We start from the raw sequence: 23,710 nt of genomic DNA on the forward strand, positions 1-23,710 counted from the left end.
TCGCCTATCCATTTCTTCTCTTCTATCCACTGTTTCTATAACACTCCACATGGTGTACCGTAAACCACATCAGCGATAATAAACTTTTTGTCAGGGTGAACTTCCCCTTTGAGTTTTATGAGTTCTTCTTCAGGCGCGGATCCAGCAGGGGGCCGAGCCGGCCCCGGCCCCCCCCCCTATTTTTTGACAGCCTGCAGAAAAAAGGTGTACTCTTTATCTTGATAGAAACTACGAAAAACAGAAAGAAAAGTAAGAAATAGGTATTATGATAATGATTTGCAATTTACAGCCTCGTAACGGCCGGCCCGACCCCTGAAAGGGGAAGAATTGGAAAATAAACTTTATATAGAAATTTTCGCTCACGCTTCGCGCTCGCTTTACCTATGTAATGAATCCCATTCAAGAGGATTAAATGACACTTCATATATCCAGTTCTGATATCAATTTTACACACAATATTTTAGCTCGCACATCAAGCTTTCATTATTTGTTTGATTTACACAAATTGTTATATCAAAATTTTCAGCTCGCATTGTTTGATTTGTGAGATACCTATCCTCTTTGGAAATTCTTTCCAAAATTTGTCAAAATGCTCCTTTATTATGTCAGTATATCAAAAAATTAAGCTCGTGCTTCGCGCTCGCATTTAATTGTTTGAGACATAAAAGCTTGTTCTTTAATTTTAAATAAAAAGGCGCTTAGACTGTTCAGTTTTCAGGTCGGAATATCAAAAATTTTGAGCTCGCGCTTCGCATTATTTAATTGGTGATACTTGTATCCTCTTCATTAATCACTAAAAACAGTTCTAATTGAGTCCCTTTTCACGTTACTACAATAAAATTTCGGCTCGCGCTCGCATTGTTTCGTTGGAGACTTATCTTTGTTCATGATTACAAAAACTGCTCAGAATATTCCATTTTAAGGACATAAAATATCAAAAAAATTTGCTCGCATATATTAAGACCACATGAGATACCTTATCTTGTTAATAACAATAAAAACTAACATATACTTAAGACTTCGGTCTTTAGTTAGAACTACACCCTAAAAAACCAACAAAACAAAATCAGATTATAGCGGCCAATCGAAAAAAATGTTGATAAAAATATTTTTCGGCCCCCCCTATTGGCGAAAGCTGGATCCGCCCCTGTTCTTATTCTGTCGGCCTCCTAAGATTCTGGTAAGCTTGTTATGAATGCATAAAAAGAACGAAATTCACATTTATTTCATCCAACATGCTCAAAGCATTTTTTTTTCTACATTGCTAAAAAAAAAATTGGAAAAAAAATCTACATTAATAATTGCTGAGTTTATACACGCATTTATTTTTCCATCGGCACCCAACTCAATTCAGCTTGATTGATGCAATTTCGCCCTCTCTCGCTCAATGCCCTGTGAAAAATCGGTTACCGGTATCCGACTCTATATGTTACATCGATCCGATATTCCGAAGGGGAGTTTTATATTTTGTAAACAGTAGAGTCTGCAAGCTGAAATCACCGGTGTTATGGTGTCGTTTGTCATCATGCTACACGAAATCTGATTAAAGAGGAGTAAATTATGGAATTATACCAAGCGGAGGATAACTACATCATACAGGATAAGGATTCCAGCTTGTGGTGCAGTCGAGTGGATGGAAAGTTAATCCCACAACCAGGTAAGCTTACCGCGGGGCGCTGTCCGGGGTTAACCCAGGGAGCTCCGCCTCAGGCCCGCTCGCGGGCCGGAGCCCAGGGGCCGATTGCACGAAAGGGTCTTTCCAAGGACCGTCTTTCGTGTCGCCCATCTTTTATGATACGCCATGTGAAACGCATTTCAAATAAATTATCTGCAAATATATTATATTTGTCCGTTAAAATAAACAAAATATTTGTTTATAAAATGATGTGATATTTCGTGAAATTGTATAAATTTTGATTTAAAAGCAAGCTTACGAATTTTATTTGTTTATCATAAATTTCAGAAACACCCCGCTTATAGCGCGTCATAAAAGATGGGCGACACGAAAGACGGTCCTTGGAAAGACCCTTTCGTGCAATCGGCCCCAGGATAGCCAGGCGGCCTCTTGAGAGTAAAAATCATTTACTAACGTAAGGTTACTCTCATACGAAGCCAGGCCTTCTATCTCATAGACTCACACAAAGGAAGCCAAAACCTGAAACTTTCACCCCCGAGATTTCTACTTTCCTTCTAAAAGATCTAGCTCTAAATCAGTAATATGGCAGTGTATCCTATAGACAGGAATAACCGTCGTTTCTGGGGATTTATTCAACAATTTCTGACATTTTACTGTAATCCCCATTTACCGACGGTAGGGTGTACGTGTGGGCTCGCATGTGTTCTCATTCCCTCCCTTTTGTCAATTCACAGTCCAAAGTTTGATGTAATTTTACACATCGAATTTACAATCTAAGGATGTATAAACAACAAACTTTTAAAACTTGATATTCCAATATTTAAATACTTTAAACGATATAGATGAAAAAGGCATGAAAAATATACTTAACCGATGTTTAATTGGGTTGAACACGATAAAAATGGTCAAAATGGCAGCCAAACTATAAAATATTTACAAACGCGATATTGCTTTCGATATTATACGATCTGCTCCATATGCGAACGAAACCGAAGATAAACGATACTAGTTATACTAGTACTAGTACTAGTTATAATCGCGATATATCGATTCGAGACATTAAGTTAATAACGATAATGACGTCATTCAAGATGGCAACTTGCAAGAAAAACCGTCAGGTCAGGTGAAAATGTCTTAGATGACAGATTTCTCAATCATCCAGAGGATTTTTTTCAATAACTCCGGCCCAAGGTATGCAATTACTTAAGTTATTTATATTTCCCTGATAATGGAAACCATGAAACTTTCAATTTTGCTTAAAAAACAGTTTTAAATCGCGATCTATAAAACGCTAGTTCACTATACGTTGGCTGTAGGTACGGGGCCCCATCCCCTTCAGTCTATGTATGGTGAGTGGAGCCAACGTAGTTCAGCGGAACAACCAAAATACAGAGACTGAAGCTTTTGGTCTATGTATCCTATTGCCGGACACCTTTATTTTTTTTTATTTCAGTGCTTTAAAAATGACAACTAGAGGAAATACAATCAAGAAAAATTCACATTTGCTATTCCAAATATTATGAAAATTATGAATATGATAAAATTATTTTATATTTACCAACCATTTTCTTTGCATCGCACTTGCCGCATACCCCTCCACGAAAAACAATTATTTTCGTGCGCGACAAATTACATCATGATTCCGGACGCGCGCCGGACGGGTAAAGATATCCTTGATTATAATGATGTAAGAGCAAATTTGTATGATTTTTTTCTTCTTACATCATATCATGAGTAAATTCTAAGTATTATTTGCTTTTTATATCGAATCTGAGCAGATGTTGGTAATGAATTCGTGTTTGATAACTTATTTCATTTTGTCTTGTTAGCTGCATGTTCCATGGCACTTTCCATAATATGCTCGCGTTCACGAGTATCGTGACGCTCATCAAGTTCTATCGATGCGCTGCCGATCGACGGCTCTACTCACGGTAAACCTCGCGCACGGGTACCTTGCGAACTAGCCGTTGATGATCGGCACAATACTTGACAATAGACACCACACCCCATCATTCGATCGAAGGAGCGGACGAGATTGAAATTCGGCAAATCAGGCCCATATTTCCGTTAGAAAATATATCAATTGTTAATACAAAACTATGTTATATGATATTTTAAGCATTTTCTGTCATTTTTAGAGATAATTAGGTAAAAGTTGGATTTTCGCCTTGTTTTTGCAATCTTGTTCTATGTATTGCTCTGTGAAATTGAATTGCGGAAGTCTTACGGTATGAATTTGTTTTAGAACGCAGTAATATGCGCGTCCGGAATCATAATAGTGTCTGGTAATACAATACGTGACTATACATGGGATAAAAGTTTAAAACTTCATTTCCGACATTTCTACGCTCTCGTTGTTATTTTTTAAACAAGAATTCATCAAAAAAATGAAAAAATATTGTGAAAAGACGGAAGAGACTTGCCCGATGTTTACGCCGCCATCTTGTTTCTTATTGTACTTCCCCAACGTTACGCGACGCTCGCTAGGGAAGTACCGGTACAATAAGAAACAAGATGGCGGCGTAAACATCGGGCAAGTCTCTTCCGTCTTTTCACAATATTTTTTCATTTTTTTGATGAATTCTTGTTTTAAAAATAACAACGAGAGCGTAGTAATGTCGGAAATGAAGTTTTATCCCATGTACATGATTTAGAGCTAGATCTTTTAGAAGGAAAGTAGAAATCTCGGGGGTGAAAGTTTCAGGTTTTGGCTTCCTTTGTGTGGGTCTATGAGATAGAAGGCCTGGCTTCGTATGAGAGTAACCTTACGTTAGTAAATGATTTTTACTCTCTAGAAGCCGCCTGGCTAGCCCAGGACTCATCCGTGTAATATTTGGCAGAGGGTACTCTCCAAAATGGGGTCGCAATAGCACCCCAAATAAAAGGGCAAAAAATAAATTTTGCACTTATCTCGATTATATGGATGAAGGTCTATTAATTATGACACAGAATCAAATCCTGACATCGAGGCACAAAAAAAGGATAAGCTCTGTCTCGTTCGTTCTCCTTCTTTCAAAATTGAAAACAAAATGGCCGATCGATACCGAGAACGAACGCGACATAGAGGTCTAACTTTTCCTTTTTTTGAGGGTCCAGTTTGTGCCTCGATGTCAGGATTCTGTGTCACGGTAGACCTTCATCCACATAATCGAGGTAAGTGCATAATTTGTTTTATCCCCTTTTATTTGGAGTGCTATTGCGACCCCATTCTACCCCATTTTGGAGAGTACCCGTGTCTGCCTATACAAGGACGAGTCCTGGGCTCCGATCTGCTTCGTGGGCCGGAGCTCCCTGGGCTATCCATGATGAAAATCCATATTTTATTGTTAGAAATAGACATGAAATGAAATACTCAGAAAATTTGCTTTGCCCAATTGATCGTGGGCCCGGCAGCCGCTGTGCAGCGCCAGATTAGGCCGGGGTAAGACACAGACAGGGCCTGGCGGGGGAGATGCAGAGGTAGGGCCAGGCCAGGATCAGGGAAAATGACACTCGTGCCATGTATACCCAGTTGTGTGTCCGGACGATCAATTTTAGAAAGTCATTTGTAAAATTTTACAAGCAAAGTTTCATCAATTTTTAGTACAAAATGTTAGGAAATATTATAGAACACAAAATAGAAGATGATTAAAACTATTGAATTTATATTTTTAGTGTGATCCAAAGACAAACAAGAAGGCTTCAAAAATATAAAGTGTTTTTCATTGTTCTCCGTAACGCTGGCAAAGAACAATGAGAAACAAGATGGCGGCATAAACATCAAGCAAGTTTCCCCTGTCTTTTCATAATATTTTTCTCATTTTTTAATGAATTCTTGTTTAAAAATGAAATCGATAGCGTAGAAATGTCGGAATGAAGTTGTTCATGTATCCAATTTACATGATTTAGGGCTAGATATTTTAGAAGGAAAGTAGAAGTCTTGGGGGCGAAAGTTTCTGGTTTATTGGCAGTACATGCACATGAATGGGACGGAATCCCTGGCTCCATGGAGAGTAAGCATACGTTAGTACATGTAAATGATTTTTACTCTCTAGGAGCCTCCTGTCTATACATGCCTAAGTGAGACTTGTATTAACACGGATGGATTTCTCTAGGAAATCCATACATATTTATAGGGTGATATTGGTTTGTTTCTGTTGATTTATTTATCTGCGAACCTTCATAGTTCATACGCTTAATGGGTATGAAGGTACAAAAAATATGTTAGTAATAGTATAGATATGAAAAATTAGACGTTTTTTACCAGACCGATCTCATGTAGATCCTTTGATCCTTTCGTAAATACCACAAATACAATAGGCTTGACCCTTGAACCGCTTCAATGTGACATAGAGCTCTTTGATGAGCTATGTTACAAAGTGCTGTTTTGAAGAACAATTTATAGATAAAAATAATTATTTGTTAAATAATAAAATTTGGTTGTGCCATTGTTTTCTAATTATATGAGAAAAGCCAAGCATGTATTACATACATGAAAGGTGAGATCTGTCACTTTGTGAAAAAGAAAAATATGTACATCCTTAATAACTTAAGTTAAATTTGTATTTAGATGCAAAGCCTGTTTTGATGCCTGCTCATCATGACTTTTTCATGCATATAAAATTTTGTCGCTTTCTATAACAGTTTCTAATTGTACATTCACTACATTGCAATGTTTATTACTGTAAAAGCCTCCTTTTCACCAACTGACAAGTTGTTTTGTTTTATAGCTTTAAATAGTAAACTGCTAGTAGGGGAAATTGCATCTATTATTAAATTATTCGGCAAACCTAAAAAAAAATTGAAATTGGAAGTTATTCCCAAAAGAATCCCAATACAAAATGAAAATTTTTATGATTTACTGTAATTATAGTGTGTATGTATATTACCAAGAGAGGGTGCTACATGTAGATGGCAAATAATGGCTGAAAGAATGTAAGTTTGAATTACAATAGGTTAAAAAATAGCCAGTGACTACTATGCTTTTGTAACATTGAACAACTAACCCTTTAATAGTACTAAGCTTTAGACAGGCTTTAAGACACATCATGCCAGTTTTGTTTAAATACCTGTAACCCCAAAACAAAATTTGAAGTAGAGAGACATTAAGCAGCAATTGAAGATGTAAAAACAAAGGAACAAAGTGTTTAAAAAAAGATGTAGAGATGACTGGGTTTTTTTTCTTCATTCAATGTCTTCGGTTTAACAGATTTTCAACTCACAACGTTTTTTTAAATAGTTCGTCTGAAATCAATGTACTTCCAAAGTGAGAATAAAGCTTGATATTCATTTTTTGTAACAATATTAAACAATCCCACAACTTTTTCTAGTTTGTAAGAGGTCACAAAACAGGACCTCCAGACAAGACTTGTGCAAGTTGTGCAACAATGGTATAAAAGGGGCAAGATACATGTATATAATTTTGGCCACAATTTAAAGCTTGCTGTGAATACAATGTAGAGAAACAACACTCTTCACATTTCATTTCAATTAATTCATTGTAATTATGATAAAAATAAATCAAAAATCTTTGTATAAAAATACCCAAAATTCTTGCACAGGCCGGAACACGTTATAATGTAATATTGGCAAATTGGAGACAGAGCGTCATGATATTGGTATCATCTGAACACTTAGTACTCTTATAAGCTGTGTTAAGGGTTGATATTTAAGTTTAAAAGCTTATAAATATTAATTTGTGACATAAAATTAATAAAACGATGGTAGTTGAGGGGTGGTGGAGGATGTACAAATATTACCTACGACTCTATGGGTTTGTTGTGTTGTTACTTAGATAATTCAAGATGCTAACTTTATTTTCAAGGGGCTAGTCCTTTGATTTTGGTCTCATTTTATAGATCACAACAGGTATAACAAGATACCTCTATGCACATCATAGATTCATTAATTGATTTCTTTGAAATTTTAAGAAAAACTTATAAACAATAGAAATTTTGGATTTTCAAATTCATTTACATATATCAAAATGACCTTTATGAAATTAATGAATCCCTTATTGCTATCTGAAAGGAAATTTCCCTAGCAATCCAAATATGTTATCTAATTATTGGTATGGGCAAAGAGAAAAAAAATAGGAATGTTTGAAATGAAGTATATTTGGGGTCCTAAAAAGTTAAACACTTTCACTCATAAGATATGAGTATTTCACCCTACCTAATTTTTAAAGCCATGTTTGGAATCATGAAAATTCCATTTACATGCAGAAAAATATATTCTTGTGTGGATAGAGTATATATTTTTAAAGTTATGATCATTTCTATATTGGTACAATGTAGGTGTCTGATCATTGGATTTCAGTGAAGTACAGTAAATAAAATGGGGCAAGTTCAAGACGCATGGCCATATGAATCTAAAGTCAGCTTTTTATACAGTTGATCTTTAAAATACTTGTACATGGATGTACTGTTGGAAAGTTAGTGACTTTGTGCTCAAGATTTCTCTGCCTCTGGTATTGCACTGCAATGGTTTAATAGGGCTGAGACAAAATATTTAAACACTGTTCAAATGACCATTAAAAGCAAATGTTTACCCATTTAGACAACTTTGACCATATGGGAAAAAGCTCAAAACCCTTCTCCAAAATTTGCTGAAATTTCACATTTTTACATTGCTGAAATGGCCATCTGTTTTTCTAAATTTCCTTGAAATTGTTTTGATTTAGTTCGGAACTATCAAAGCGATGAAGAATATTCACTTTTTTCTTGATGCTGAAAGATGGAAAGTCTACATGTGGGACCATAATAGTGCCTTATTGTAGTCCCACATGTAGACTTTGACAGTGTTGACCAAGTGTAATACAATGTATCTTAAAACAATCTTTCAGAGTCAAGAAAGTACATGTACGTTAGTGAATGTTCTTCATTTTCTTGATAGCTTCCAACTAAATAAAATTCTAAGTAAATATGTTTTAGTCTCCCTTACTGGCCAACATTTCAGCGTTTGTTTTGGGAATGAAAAGTCTAATACTAAATAGGTACAGTACCTGTTAGAATGTGGTGTACCTCAAGGGTATGTTCTTGGACCCCTGCTTTTCACATTGTACATACATGTCAAACCACTGGACAACTTTGTCAGGAATCATACAATATGTATGCTATGCTGATTTTATTGAAATGTATTATAGTTTTGATCATATAAGTATAGAGTTGGCACCATGTTATACTCATAATTAAAGAATGCAGTGATGTACATGAAATTAGTGGATGTCACATCTTACAATTTGTATGAGACAAAACAGACATATCCTCCATACATTGTAAGACCATAACTCAGAAAAGACTTGCTCTGTACTGAATTCAGCCCAGCTTAACACAAGAATAATCAAATTCAACGTAATTTGTTTTTCTTCAAAATTTCAGTACAGTTATCCCACTGCTGCCACCAGTTAGTAAGAGACACACCAAAACAGGTCTTCCAGACAAGAAGGTTTATGCTGCACTGATGTTTATTTTGAATATTACTTCAAAACGGCTGGCCAGCACACAGATACAATAAATCCTGGATTGTGTTTAACATACATCAAAATAAAAATGTGAAAACAGTGATAACCAAGAATAAAAGAGAATGCTAAGGCTGTTTCAAGGAAGTTTATAGTGTGATATCATACTGAAAAAAATTATATGTCACATGTTGATAAATCATGACAAAGCCTTCATTAGGAGTAAGATTTTCAAACATTGTTACCCACCATAATTATGATATAAAATTACACATTTACAACATCATATTTGCAGCATAAAATGTATTCAGCATGTTGCTAAAATGGGAAATTTGCAAATCTTTTCTGATAACACAGCCCTTCAAGAACCCTTATTTTTCATTTTGTGTATTTGTCTGTCTCTGTAGGTGCTTAGTACATAAATTAGAAAATATAGTTTAGATCTTGCACATCAAAATAAAAAAAAATTGAACTCTTTGACATGGTTTTGAAAGTAGCATTGAATAGAAATTATACTTTGAACACTAAAGTGTAAATGTGTCTACATGGTACAGTGTTTTTTATTTTACAGGGTTTTTTTTATTTGTTAGACAATTACTATACATAGGAGTTTCATTTTTGATATATATGTATGTGTTAGTGTGTAATTTCTTGAGCTTTTTATGGATCATAAAATCTCTTATTTTTTTCTCTCAATCATATTGACAGGGTCAGCCCTTGGAAATGCGTGGAACCCTGTCTGTCTGGGTAAAGTGTTTGGAGTGATCGGAAAACTTCGCATACATCCAGGTTTGTAGAATAAACAAATCACTTACATTTTCTTCTTTCATTGGTCAACTTTTTTCAAGTTTTTTGCTTCTTATTTTTACTAGGTATATTGATTAACTAAACAAAAAAACATATGTACATGTACAACATTAACCCTTTACCATCTACATGTATAAGAATACAGGTAAACTTGGATTTAAGTCAACCTTCCATTAAAATATTCACCCAATCAAATTTTATAGACAGATTATGGAAAATACATGTATACAGTATGTGCCTCACCTATAAAGGGAAATAGATTTCTGTAGTCCCGAAGGATTCAACTGAGGCATAATTTCTTGTAGACCTACGAGTATAGTAAAAAGCAGTGTGCATGTTTGGTCTACATTACAAAATATAATACTTCCACTTGGTATTAGTATTGGTATTTATTTTCCATATCGTAATGTTAAAAACAATAGTCCTACTCCTTAAAATTGTGTAGTGAAATGGCTTGATAAAGTTAGATAAACCCACTCAGCTTTGTTCATATCAAAGCTGTTCTTTCCTGGGGGCCAGAACATATGTAGGCCTATTACAAAAGTTATTGTACGTGACAAAAAATAAAATTACATATATCCAAGTAAGATTCTTGACATTTTAATGAAAAACAGCAACAATGGAAAAGAATACTGCATAATCCACCCACATCCGCCCCCTGAAACCTGTTCTCCACAAATCTGTGCACCACCCCCCCCCCCCCCCACCTTGCCACACTACATCTTTTAAGATCAGGGCAAGATTGAGTTTTCTGTTTTAGAGTTTTGTAAAAAGAAGGAAAGTCATTATATTCTCGCGATCCTGAACGTTCTTCAGTGGCATTCACTCTTGGGTTTGGGGATTTTGATAAAATTTCCTTGTGATGGGAGAGAATATGAGTTATTGGTCTAATAGTATTTTCCAGATGGACTATCTCATATTTAGGATAAATCCCTTGGTCCATTTTACATTCTGTGTGTCTTGTACTTGGTCTAATTTTCAAATTAAAAAAAAACTGGTGATTTGAATCAATAGAGAAAAATCAGACAAGCATAATGCTGAAAATTTCATCAAAATTGGATGTAAAATAAGAAAGTTATGACATTTTAAAGTTTCGCTTATTTTTCACAAAATAGTTATATGCACAATTTAGTCACATGCAAATGAAGAATTCATGATGTCACTCACTCACTATTTCTTTTTGTTTTTTATTGTTTGAATTTATTGTAAAGTTTGCAGATTTGACAATAAGGACCAACTTGACTAAACCATAAAATGTTAAACAATGGTAATAAGCCTGTTCATGGTTGTAAACTGCACACGAGCAGAAAAAGGTCATTTGAGATAAACCATGAAGGTGGCTTTCAAATTCACTGACATAGGCATTTGTGATTTGATGATTATTCATGAATGTATTCCTTTCAAAATATTCATTTTATCACATCCAAGCTGAAGAGTAATAAATAGAGCCTTCAGAATCACTGGTATTTGACAGTACTAGCCTAGACAATAGTCAAATGTGCCAAAGGCAGACAATAAAACAGATTTCCAAACTTTATCCCTGATGTATTATTCTAGTCAGTCTATACAATGCCTTATGTTCTTAGAATTTGAATACTCTACCGGTAAAGCTTATGCAACATCTACATTTGAAAATGATAGTGCTTATCCTAATGAAAAATCACAAAGGTCATTTGAGAAAAGTTGATCATGAGCTAACCGTGAACTGGCTTATTCCACATATGTTCAGGGAGAAATAAAACTTTGTTTTACAGGACAGTGAGGAGAAAATGAGAATATTTCATAAAATACAAATGAATTAGTGAGTGAGTGATGTCATCAGTTCCCTCATTTGCATACCAACTGGGATGTGCATATAACTATTTTGTGAGATCAAGCGAAACTTAAAAATATAACTTTCTTATTTTACATCCGATTTTGATGAAAGTTTCAGTGTTATGCTTGTTGGTTTTTCTCTTTTTATTCAAATCTAATTTTTGTTTGGGTGGACTTGTCCTTTAATGACCTCTTTGGCTAATTTTCATTACATGTTATTGTCTAATAATTACATGAAGTTGGTCAGATGATAACCATTTTTGTGTTTGCTAAACTGAAAATTGGATTAATTAGTAATGACAATCAGAAATGAGAAATGATAAGGAGACAAAGTGGTGGAATTAAATGTTTATGTCACAGTAAACAAAATGGAGTTGGAGAGTTGGATTACAATGCATACATGTACATGTACATGTAACTGTTTGTAGTATTATGCCAAGTGGTTATTAAACAAATGAGAATGCAAAAATAAATAAGTTGTTGTACTCGTCTTTTATATACTGTACATACATGTAACATTAAGTTGATAAATGCAAATGAAGTATTGGTATGACTTAGGAAGGTGGGGGGTCCAATATCCGGACATTTAAGCAGACAAAAACATCATCTTTTGCTCTGGATTTTCTCAAAGTTCATGCATTAAATAGCATTGTTTTATTGTGATATGTAATATCCTGTTTTATTGTCTAATATTACTTTTGATCAATTTTATAAAATATTGCAATTGTACACTGTACATGTATCACCTTCATTTTGTGTATATTTTAAGAGTATCATAATAAAGAACAAATCCTCACACACAGATGACAAATAAGTTAAGCTTCCTTGATGGTAAATGGCAACACACTTATACCACATCACATGCTTTCATGTTTTGAAGTGGAAATTTCGAAGTCAGTTGTTAGTCTCTGACTTCAAACTGAATCACAGAAATGATTTCTCATTACATTCACTCTCCTTTATTACTGATGTAGGAAGATTACCTGTATAAACAGACTCTACATTATTACACAAGAATAAAAAACAACAACAAAACATGTATGTGTACAGTACATGTACCGTACATCTTCAGGTATATTGTGACATAATGTTTTGATCTTTAATACACCTTGTCTGAAGTGCTCTGCGGTATAATTTAAACTATTGCTAAAAAACAAAAAACAAATAATAACATCATATTTTACCCAAGGTAGCCACTTCACTTCCGAAAACCGTTCTCCAAGGGGGTCCTACTTTATTAATGTTATTATTGCCCTGGCTTTAGCACTTATTATTACTTTAATATGAAGGAATATGTCAAAGGTGAATTGAATCATTTGTTGATTTACACTGAATAATACATGTATTAAAGCCCCCCCCAGTATTTTGCATACTTTATGTGACATAGTGACATGTACATGATTGTATACTATTTCGATAAAATTCATTTAAAACTTGAGTTTACCCATGGCCCTTTAATCTTCTGTTTCATGAAGTACAGTAATAGTGATTTTCTCTGAATTTCTGAGCCAGTCAGATCCAAGGATTACAAATTAAGTTTTCAGTGAAAATCACTGACTATATATTTCATGACATTCTTCCCAGGTCTACTTTTATGTAATAGAGCTGTTCAGTCAAACGTGCACTAATCAATTCACTATGAAATTAATAGAGTGTGCAAATAAAGTCTGTGCTTTGGAACCCTTCCAAGTTCCAACAGAGAAGGATTCTTATCAATAGGGACTCTTTAAATACTCGAAGAAATATCTTCCTTATTAATACTAGACTAGATTCCCTATGTATTATTAATACTAGACTAGATTCCCTATGTATTATTAATACTAGACTACATGTAGATTCCCTATGTATGTCAGTCTTTTTTTTGTAAAGAGAGAGAGATGTATTCTGTAGTGAAAATTCTCAGCGAAAGCGAAGATAATTACTAAAGTCCATGAACTGGCAATGTTATAGAAAATTAATGTCTACATGTACACGTATGTACTTGTACATTGTCACTCGATGCAATTTTGCACATTTCTGACAGCATTAGAACAAAAACTTCTGAAGCCAATTTTGAAAATGCATGTTGAAAATGGTCAAAATACTGAAAAAATATAATCTGTAAAAAGAAATACAGTAAATAAGTGGAGGAGAGTGGTAAGAATGAAGGAAAAGGTGCTACGGAACTGTCCGCAACACCTGGACATTCCTAGGGCATTTTCCTAGAAATGCTTACGGCTTTTTGAGTATCGAAATTTGGAAAGCTTTGTTCATCCAGCACTGTGCTCTTAGTATTTGATCACCCCTACAGGCAAACCCTTGATATTAAAGCCCCATCTACTGTACACGTCCAACAGTAATACATGATGCAAATTAGGACAGGTTTCCAACTCTTAGTTCGCTGTGGAAGCAGGTTGCTTCCTGAATTTATTAAAATGATAAATCAGGAGAGCCTGGCATTATCACGTACATGACCAGCTTACGGCCGGCCGTACCTCCAGCATCCCTGCTGGCACCGTCATCAATTAGCACACAGCATGATCCTCTGTCAGCGACACTTGGGTTGCGTTCATGCAATTTTCTTTAATAAAGCTAGACGGTCTACAAAGATGAATATCTTAAAATGGTATCACAAAACCTGGTTAATGCGGAATAGCATTCAAGTGAATTTTTATCATTGTTGACTGTTGATCAGGGGCCTTTAAACACAAAGCTTTTCAATCATGTGACATTTTTTTATGATCGATTGCATTGACTACAATGTACAATTAATTGTGAAAATCGAGGGTAAAATAATCACTATTTTTTGTGTTGCATGACCCAGGTCTCACCCCATCTAAAGATTTGTCTCAGCGTATGGTACCAAATTTGAGTGCTAGCAGATCACTAATAGTGAAATTGTAGAATCATTATTTAAGTGCCATTATTATTATTGAATGTCAAAAAATTGTCAATGGTTTATTACTTGTATGATCATACAGTGTAAGTTTGAAAAATCATGCTGAATCAAAATGGACCATACTCATTGTTGTATATTTATATTTCATATCAGAAAGATATTTCTCTCATATTAATCATTTTGTTTAGATCGATAAAGTAATCACTTGAAAACAACCATGTTTTTTATAAAAGAAGTGTACCTCTTTGAAAACCCGTGTTCTCGGGTAAGAAATGGCTACTTGAACACAACCCTAGTATGATTGTCCTGGGTGACTAGAAAACTGAGCACCAGAAAAAGATAAACCTCTCAGACCCTGCCATAATCACAGCTAAAATTTGACCTAACCATGCTACTGTACATGCACCTTATGAAGAAAAAAAAATGCTAGAAACATATTCTTAAAAAAAAAAAAAGAATCTGTATGGAGAGGGGAGAGAGATTGAGGGAAATGAGATTATCTACATACATGTACATGGACATTAGGTATTTAGGAATAGGATGCTTATGCCTTTTTAAAATGCCCCATGTACATGTACATTGTATCATCATAAAAACTCCTTGCATTGAACAGTACCTAATAATACTGAAGTACAGATACAAAGAACTGTATGCATAATCCATTAGAACTGTCAGTGATAAATTTATTGATTTAGAATCATCCCTATTTTAGTAGCTTAACTGCACTCTTTCCTCGCATGAATATTGTACGTCATTGGCAAAAGCAAATTGATTTTGCAGCCCAAAATTAGGGACCGTCGTGTGGACCAGAATTTACTATCATGACATTAATATTGAAGCCCATTCTGCTCTGGTGTGTGTTTTTCAGTACTTAACCTTCAAAATTAGAATAGAATTATCTTTTTTGATGGTATATTGAGGTACATGTAGCCACCCTGACTCAACTGCTCAAGTTGGTTCTTGAATAAAAACAGAAATATGAGATAAATATCACTTTTTGTGGACTTCTTCTGCATATGTTATGTACATGTACATACTGTGTAATAAATTAAAATTCAATAAATTTCCTTTGTTTTCCCAGAAGTTGCTAACATATTAACTTACAAGTGCATTTATATGAAATCAGTACATGTATTAATATTGTACATGCTGAAATTGGGGAAAATGTTCATTCATAATTTGTTTTATAAAGCATCAAAATTGAGGGGCTGTACTGTACTTGCAAGTACTGTTGTTACATACAAAATCAAACGTGAGCTGTTGCCGAATCTTCACTGAAATGTCATTTTGGTATGATTTCTCTGGTTTTATTCTAACCAATTTGGTGTTGGGGTGGATTAAAAAAGAAACTTACAGTGCTCTTCATAGTAAATTTAATAGTACTGTATGAAACATGGAAGAGGTATTTCAGGCAAAGAATTAGAAAAAATATGTAGTGCAGTACATCTGAATATATTCACATTTATGATCTGTCTGCCCTTAGGCAAGAGTGCAAATAAAGAGAGTCTGTTTTGAAGCCCTCTGTCAGTTGTCATGGAAACAAGCCCTTTTGCATGATGTCTGCCCTGACAGATCAGTATTTTAGAGGACTTTGAAGTGCTACAAGTGCGGGGAAATTGCCAGCACATAGAATGTACAAGTACATTTGTATGTTCATATATTTTCTTGACTACAGAAGAGAAATTACATGTTTCTGTTGGGTATTATTATGATTGCATTACCTGTAAATATAATTATTCATGTTATTCTGTACTGTATACAGGGAATAATTTTGCTTTACAAATTTGAATAGCATTTTTGGTCATAAGAGAAAAGCTCTCAACTATAAAGTAATGTACAGTCCTATTTAAAAATATGCTATAAAAAGATTTAAGTTTTATGAAGTACTAGTACAGTATAACATTTATATCTCCATAATATTTACACTCATCAACTCCACACATACATGTACATTAACAGGGTGTACATAAGTATATGTGTAGGATAGCAACAATATTTTTCAAGTTCAAATTCAGTTTATTTATTTTCTCAACAATATAAAAACAATATACAATACGTACAAGAATGAAAATGATATGTATAGAGAAAAATGGAAACTACTGAAAAGTTTATAAAAACTTGTAAGTTGTACAGTAGCTCCCAGTATAAAAAACAAGGTAATACAAAAATTAGATGTAAAATTACACACAGCATCAGCAGTCACCAGCATACATACATGTACAAGGGGGACAGGGGACAGTGGGGGTAAATGTAGGATTAGGCAGGAAAAATTTTACTTTGAATATATTCACTTGATATTTGTACAGGTTTTTTAACTTGGCTCTAAATGAAGTTAATGTACTTGAACATCTGATATTATCAAAAAGATTGTTCCATATATGAGGGCCAGTATGCTTTAATGAATTATGAAGTAGAACATATTTGAACCATCATAAGAGTACACCAATCATCACCACCATAAACAAGTGAAAGCGCTGGATAACGCTTTTATGAAGTAGAACATTCATATCTTCATAAGATTATAACATTCATTAGCACTTGTCATTATCACCACTCAGTGGCAGTTATACAAGTAATGCACATTATCAATGCATTAGTTAGAATTACATCCACTAGGTACGTTTGGAACAGTTCTAAACATTCTTTTGGACTGTTTCAACAGTAATAAGTTTAATTATTCTAATGGCCAACAAAGTGATTGGTGTGAATCCTTGTTATTTGATATAAAACCATCCTCCTCTCATACCCATGTCCCGTCATACAAGTTATTAGTACCAGTCTTTAGCATATTTCACTCTTAAAGGACAAGTAGTCCACCCCAACAAAAAGTTGATTTGAATAAAAAGAGAAAAATGCAACAAGCATAATACTGAAAATGTCATCAAAATCGGATGTAAAATAAGAAAGTTATGACATTTTAAAGTTTCGCCTAATTTCACAAAACAGTTATATGCACATCCCAATTGATATGCAAATGAGGGAACTGATGACATCACTCACTCACTATTTCTTTTGTATTTTATTATATGAAATATGAAATATTCTAAGTTTTTCTCCTCATTGTCCTGTGACACAAAGTTTTATTTCTCCCTGAACATGTTGAATTACCATTGCTTAACATTATATGGTTCAGTCAAGTTGGTCCTCATTGTCAAATCTGCAAAAATTGAAATAATGTATAATTCAAACGATAAAAAACAAAAGAAATAGTGAGTGAGGGACATCATCGATTCTCTCGTTTGCATGTGACTAAATACCTATTTTGTGAAAAATAAGGGAAACTTTAAAATGTCATAACTTTTAATTTCACATCCGATTTTGATGAAATTTTCAGCATTATGCTTGTCTGATTTTTCTCTTTTGATCCAAATAAACATTTTTCTGAGGTGGATTTGACCTTTAACTGTATTAAGTGACTGGTCACATGATTGAATTCAGCCAGTCATTTGATTTGGATCCATATTGCCAATAAATGTGATTGATAATTAAAATTTATAGGGTAATTAGAAGAACATTCATATCTTCATTAGATTACAGTGTATAACACTACATTGTATACATGCGATGGATAGCAGCGCCACTCAGAGGTTAATTGTATCATTGAGTATTTATACAGCATGCATTATAATTACACTGCATGAATACATTCAACATACATTTTACACCGGCGATAATGCATGTAAAAACAGCTTGGTTGTGTTTAATAGTAAGTGGAGCATTCACATCCGAGACTAATGGGAACAACATCAATAATACTAGGTACTTGAAATAAAGTTGATAGCACCACTTGAAAACATCACAGAATACTGTACCTTCATGATAAAGATTGTACAGCACCATACAGGGCCTTTAAAAGACCACGTGGCAGTCATGGGTCTTTAATATTCAGCAATGCATTCATGAGTTTTTAATTCTCTTGTGTGAATTAATAATTTGAATCTTATTAAACCAGTACATGTACACATACAGTAACAATCTGATAGGGAAAGCAAATACCACATAAATATATAGGTAATCTGTTTTTTCCCCCGCTATTAAATGTGCTTTCTCATTTTTGCGTGTATTGAAGAGAACCTGTTCATGAAGAAAACTTGTCTGTCAAGTCCACATTCTTATCTTGCATGAGTAGTATATTGCGATAATTTTGTTTTATGATGGACCTGTAATAAAGACCGCTTTATGTGTATACGTACATTCCTTGTGCGGTCTTCATCTACAAGTCTACTTTGGTTTGATAAAAGTAGGCCTAATCATACTGATGTTTCTTGTGATCTCATTTCAGAGTCGGAATGGAGACTACTGCTCATCCGGAGCCATCGTCTAGTTGGCCAGCTCCCCAAGGGGCATGATGTCTACTGCATTACCCGCATAGCAGTCTTACCGCTCTCTCAAAATGGACACCCGGATATTGATATTGAGGTACTTTGATTGCCCCCTTTTTTTTTTTGGGGGGGGGTAATCTGGTTCATGTTTTGATGAATTTTTAAATTCTCCAGTAATTTTGTATGTATAATTGTATCATCGCTCTTTAATATAGGGCAATGATGTGTCTCACTGCCATTCAAGTTTCCTTGTATAGATACATGTATGAACTTCAAGATGCACATGACCCTGGATAACATACGAGTTACATGTATATCATGCATGTCCAACATCTATTATCATGCAAAACCATAATCCATATTGAGCTTTTCCAGTAAAATTACTGTGAATAATTCTTCCACTTTATCTACTGCAAGATCACACTATAGACTCTGGATGACACATTCATAGCAGCATCCAATGTCATTCAAATTGTTTTTAAAGTGACTTTCTTTCGTAGCAAATAATCCTTAAGTATTTCAAGTCTGGAAATTGTCATTTTCTGGAGCAAATCGGGAAACCTGGCCACAAGTCAGACATCCCTGCACAATTAATAGCTGATGATAGTTCACTTGCTAGACCAGCTAGAGAGTTGATGCTTGAAAACTTGACACCAGGGCCACATCTCCTTGAAGGGGTGTGGTTCATAAAACCATTTCTAAATATGATAAGCCATCAGCACCATTATGTACATGTATGCCCTTCTCCATTTGTAGATCATAGTACTGATGGGCCACACAATGACAATCTATCGGTTTTTAGAGGACATTTTAAAAGGACAATTTATTATTACATGTAGGTGATGGTGTTACTGGCTCTCCATAGTTAAGATTGATTGGAATTGAATTAATCACACTCTCTTGTAAGATGAGGCCCAACTGACATGGAGATGTGCTCGCACAAAACTTTGTATTTTTGTATGAAGAGTGTTTTTGCCTCAATGGTTTTCCTTATCTTCAATAGAACCCCTTCTTAAGTTAAAAGAATTGATGATGCTTTCATCAATACTATGAGTCCATGAGGTACACTCTTGAATATCTGGGTCCCATCTTCAAAAGAGTTGCAATGGATCCAAATCCATCTCAATTTGTGATTGATCTTAATTTATTTAGTTAAGAGATAAGAATTTGAGATCAATTGCAATTTGAGTTTGATTCAATCAATTACAAGTCTTTGTGAGACAGGGCCCAAATGACACACATATTCCGTTTTTGAACATTGCACAGAAAATTATCCAATATCCTACCATGGAGCTACCAACAAACTGCTCTGTATATTGACCTTTCCACTTTGGTTTAAGTTTATATTAGATAGAGCAGCGAGATACGGTAAATTCTGACATTGATAGTCATATTATATACGATATACACTACCTCTTTTGAAATGCTGATTTTCTACCCTATAATAATTTCTTGGCTGTATCAAAAATTTGACATGTAGTTTGCTGGACAGCGATATTGCTTGCATTCAGAGTTATATTAGTACTGTACACATTGATATTTGCAGAAGATTTCATAATGCAGATTGCAGAAATTACATGTGGTATGACTGCTCTTGCTTAGAGAAGCAAATTGCTTAATACAGGTCTAAACGAATCATGTTGTGTTTTGCAGTCTAAAAGATCAACAAGTACATCTACATGTAGCAATAACTTTAATAGCACTGAAAAATTATGTGAGGGCACAATGCAATTTGTTCACAAAATATATATGAAAGAACAGTCTTAAGCTGTAAAAAAAAAGCCCAGCATTATTGCCTGTTTTATGCAAAGGGTAATGGTCTATGGACAGAATAAAGGGGAAGGAAAGGCTTTGTTTAGAAAATATTGTTTGATCTTTATTGGCAAAGCTGGCCCGTGCCCCACCCCCCCCCCCCCTTTGAGAGGCACAATTAAAATTTGTAATGTAAAAATGCAGTTAAAACAGAAGTGTGTGCCCCCCTTTTGGAAAATCCTGGATCCGCCCCTGATATAATGTGTATGTTATTACATGTACTTGTAAAAATGGCTTGATTTATCAGTGCGATGATGGGGGATGGGTATTAAAGGTTAAAACTTTAATAAAGGGGTCTCTGAAACCTTGGAGATTTAAACTGTACAACATGGCCAGGAGTTTGCTATATTTGACATTGACATACATGTTACAGCATTTCATCCACCCATTTTCTTTCTATTAAACTGAAATTTTCTTTTTGGCATGAATGTCTTTGCTAGAAGAAAAAGCACTGGCAAAGTGCTTTCATTTGTCCAGATTTTTAAGATCTGTCCTGCCCACAAGCTAAGCGTCAAATTAGCGATACTACTATAAATGTCAGCATATAATCTAGACTGAAGCAACTGCTCAAGAACAAGAACCCAACTACAAAATTTGAGTACATGTACATGTGAATTTACTTTGAGTGAAATTTACCTTCACATTATTTTTTGTTAAATGTTAACAATGCTAATTATCATAAATTTCATTTCATTGTCATAGAAAAGAAAGATAATTTAATATAGCGTCTGATGTTAACAATAGGCCTAACTCACTCCCATATGTGTGTGCGAGAAAATATAAGATTTAAATAACATGTCCAGTAGGCCTACGTTCTTTTCTTTTTCAATAGTTGCATGTTTCTTTTAATACATGTAGTTGGTTGAGAACCCTTGAGAATCAATATACTCACTTTCCACTTGAGTTTTCATCTTGGCTTGTAATAACATAATGTAGGTGCTGTACAATTCCTGTACATGTACTTTGTGTATTAACAGAAAGTTTTGTTTTGAGAGCATTGGTTTTATCCGGCCTAATTGTGAAATATTTATGGCATTACCTTGAAATCTGAAGTGTGTTTGTATTTCTTTGAATATAATAATTATACTTTTAAAACCTTGAAGGGTAGGAGGGTACAATGTACATGTAGTTTGTATATCATTTGGTTGGAAGAATTGTGCTGAGGCTTCCACACTTTAACACATGATTACAGTCTTTGGATGTGTACTTTGATACATGTACCACATCAACAAAATTGGCAAAAATGAATTCTGAATATTTATGTGGATACCATACCCTATTAAACTATTTTTGGTTTGGGGGAGGGGGATGAAGAATTTCTGTTCATGCAGAACAGCGCCTACGTAGTGGATCCAGAAGCAAGAAATTATAGGGGCTCTTTTTGCAGCTAATGAGGGTTGATATTTAGAAATGTCTAGGAACTTGTAGGTTTTTCCTCAATAATGTCCATGTCTATGATGCTCTATCCTTCCATGTGCATAGATCTACATGTAATGTAGGCAACCTTAATACATTCATTTAGAAAATGATATGTTGTCTCCATGTAAAATCTCTGAAAGCTTACTTAATCATCATCGAGCCTTTGCTTGACTTTGGCTCCTACTTGACATGATTGATGAGACTATTCATCTTCATCTAACCATCTCATGTTTCAAGTGAAGGACTCCATCTTTCCCGGGGTCTTGGTATTGTTGTCATATCAAGCATTGGGAAAGGCTTGGTAAAGAGGAATAGGAAGAGATAGATGAAGGGGGCTTATCAAACGGGCAAATTGCAAAGCTACATGTATGATGATCACTGCCAATGATGATGATTTCATCAGCAGATCTGTATTTGGTACTCTTCTGTTAAACCTCAGTACACACACACAATAATGGAGGACCAACTTTGTTTTGTTTTATAAAAGGTACCGGTAATTTTATCTTTGAAGAAGAAAAATCAGTTTTAATACTGGAATCAGATGGTCCCTGTTCAAAGCTTATAATATAGAATTCGGTAGTCAACAGTTTAACCTTCAGATTTTAGAACCTTATTTGCTGTCTTACACTGTTGTACACTCTCAATCAAGCCTGTCTAATTAATCACTGCAAACTCTCACCTGTAGTCATAAAGACAATCTTCCTCCTTGAATGGCATCCACTTTCTTCTGTATTTTCATGTGATTCTAATTAATTAAAGCTTGTGAATCAAACATCTTTTCATTGATGAATTATGTACAGGGTCTTGTATGCAGTATGTGCATTTTTATTCTCCTTGTTTGCATTTCAATGATTTCATATCTACCTCTGCTAGCTCTGTGTACATATTCTTACTACAATGTGATATTTCATAGTAATCAAACAAAATGGTAGATATGATTGGGTATGACATTTTCAAGAGTGAGGTAAAAGGCAAAGTGCCTCGGTTTAATACTGAATGGCACGCCTCCTTTGTTGAAGAATGTTGAATAAAACATGCACAGTATACATGTTATGCATGGCTTTATGAGCAAATTTATCCACAACTGGTGACGTGTTAACATATATCCCTTGTGTTTCAACAAAGTGGGACTGAATTTGTTATAACCCCAATCATTCAGGTGCAAGAATTTTTATCTACAAACATTTAATCTCAACTTTAGAGCATCTGATGGGAATCAATCTAATTGAGAGTCTGTTTAAGCACCCTTTAAACTGGTCTTTGTCTAAAAACTTTCCTTCCACATATGAAAGCTGTTAATTTTTAAGTTTTTTTAAATTCTTGCTTAAAGTCATGCGTGACTTTATGAACATCCTTATGAAACGCCCCTGTCGATTTTGTTTCATGAAAGTTTAATGACTTGGGGTGTTTTGTCATGCTTGAATGCCAACACGTACATGATATGTACATGTAAAACACACGATCTTATTGATCAATACGCATGATTTGACCAATGCGTTGATGCCTTTTATACTGTATGCAGCTGGGGATTTAAATGTGACTCAAAGTCACTTAAATCTTTGTGAAACACCCTGGCCTCCCCC

At 34.6% G+C, this 23,710-nt stretch overlaps 1 protein-coding gene across 1 annotated transcript; it reads left to right on the forward strand.

Moving 5' to 3' along the window:
- The first annotated feature begins 1,404 nt into the window (after positions 1-1,404).
- On the forward strand, positions 1,405-22,923 carry LOC135156127 (phosphatidylinositide phosphatase SAC2-like). The gene is made up of 3 exons (XM_064107521.1): positions 1,405-1,657; positions 9,783-9,863; positions 18,857-22,923. The coding sequence occupies exons 1-3, from the start codon at positions 1,561-1,563 to the stop codon at positions 19,000-19,002; spliced, it is 324 nt and encodes a 107-aa protein (XP_063963591.1). The 5' UTR covers positions 1,405-1,560; the 3' UTR covers positions 19,003-22,923.
- The last annotated feature ends 787 nt before the right edge of the window (positions 22,924-23,710 follow it).

The sequence above is a fragment of the Lytechinus pictus genome, chromosome 12 (assembly GCF_037042905.1).
Source record: "Lytechinus pictus isolate F3 Inbred chromosome 12, Lp3.0, whole genome shotgun sequence".
NCBI classification, from domain to species: domain Eukaryota; kingdom Metazoa; phylum Echinodermata; class Echinoidea; order Temnopleuroida; family Toxopneustidae; genus Lytechinus; species Lytechinus pictus.

Bases quoted from the DNA above. Each gene is read 5' to 3' on its own strand.
- LOC135156127 (XM_064107521.1), top strand. From the start codon at position 1,561: ATGGAATTATACCAAGCGGAGGATAACTACATCATACAGGATAAGGAT. The intron at 1,658-9,782 runs GTAAGCTTACCG...TCATATTGACAG, and splicing joins AAAGTTAATCCCACAACCAG to GGTCAGCCCTTGGAAATGCG. The intron at 9,864-18,856 runs GTTTGTAGAATA...ATCTCATTTCAG, and splicing joins AAAACTTCGCATACATCCAG to AGTCGGAATGGAGACTACTG.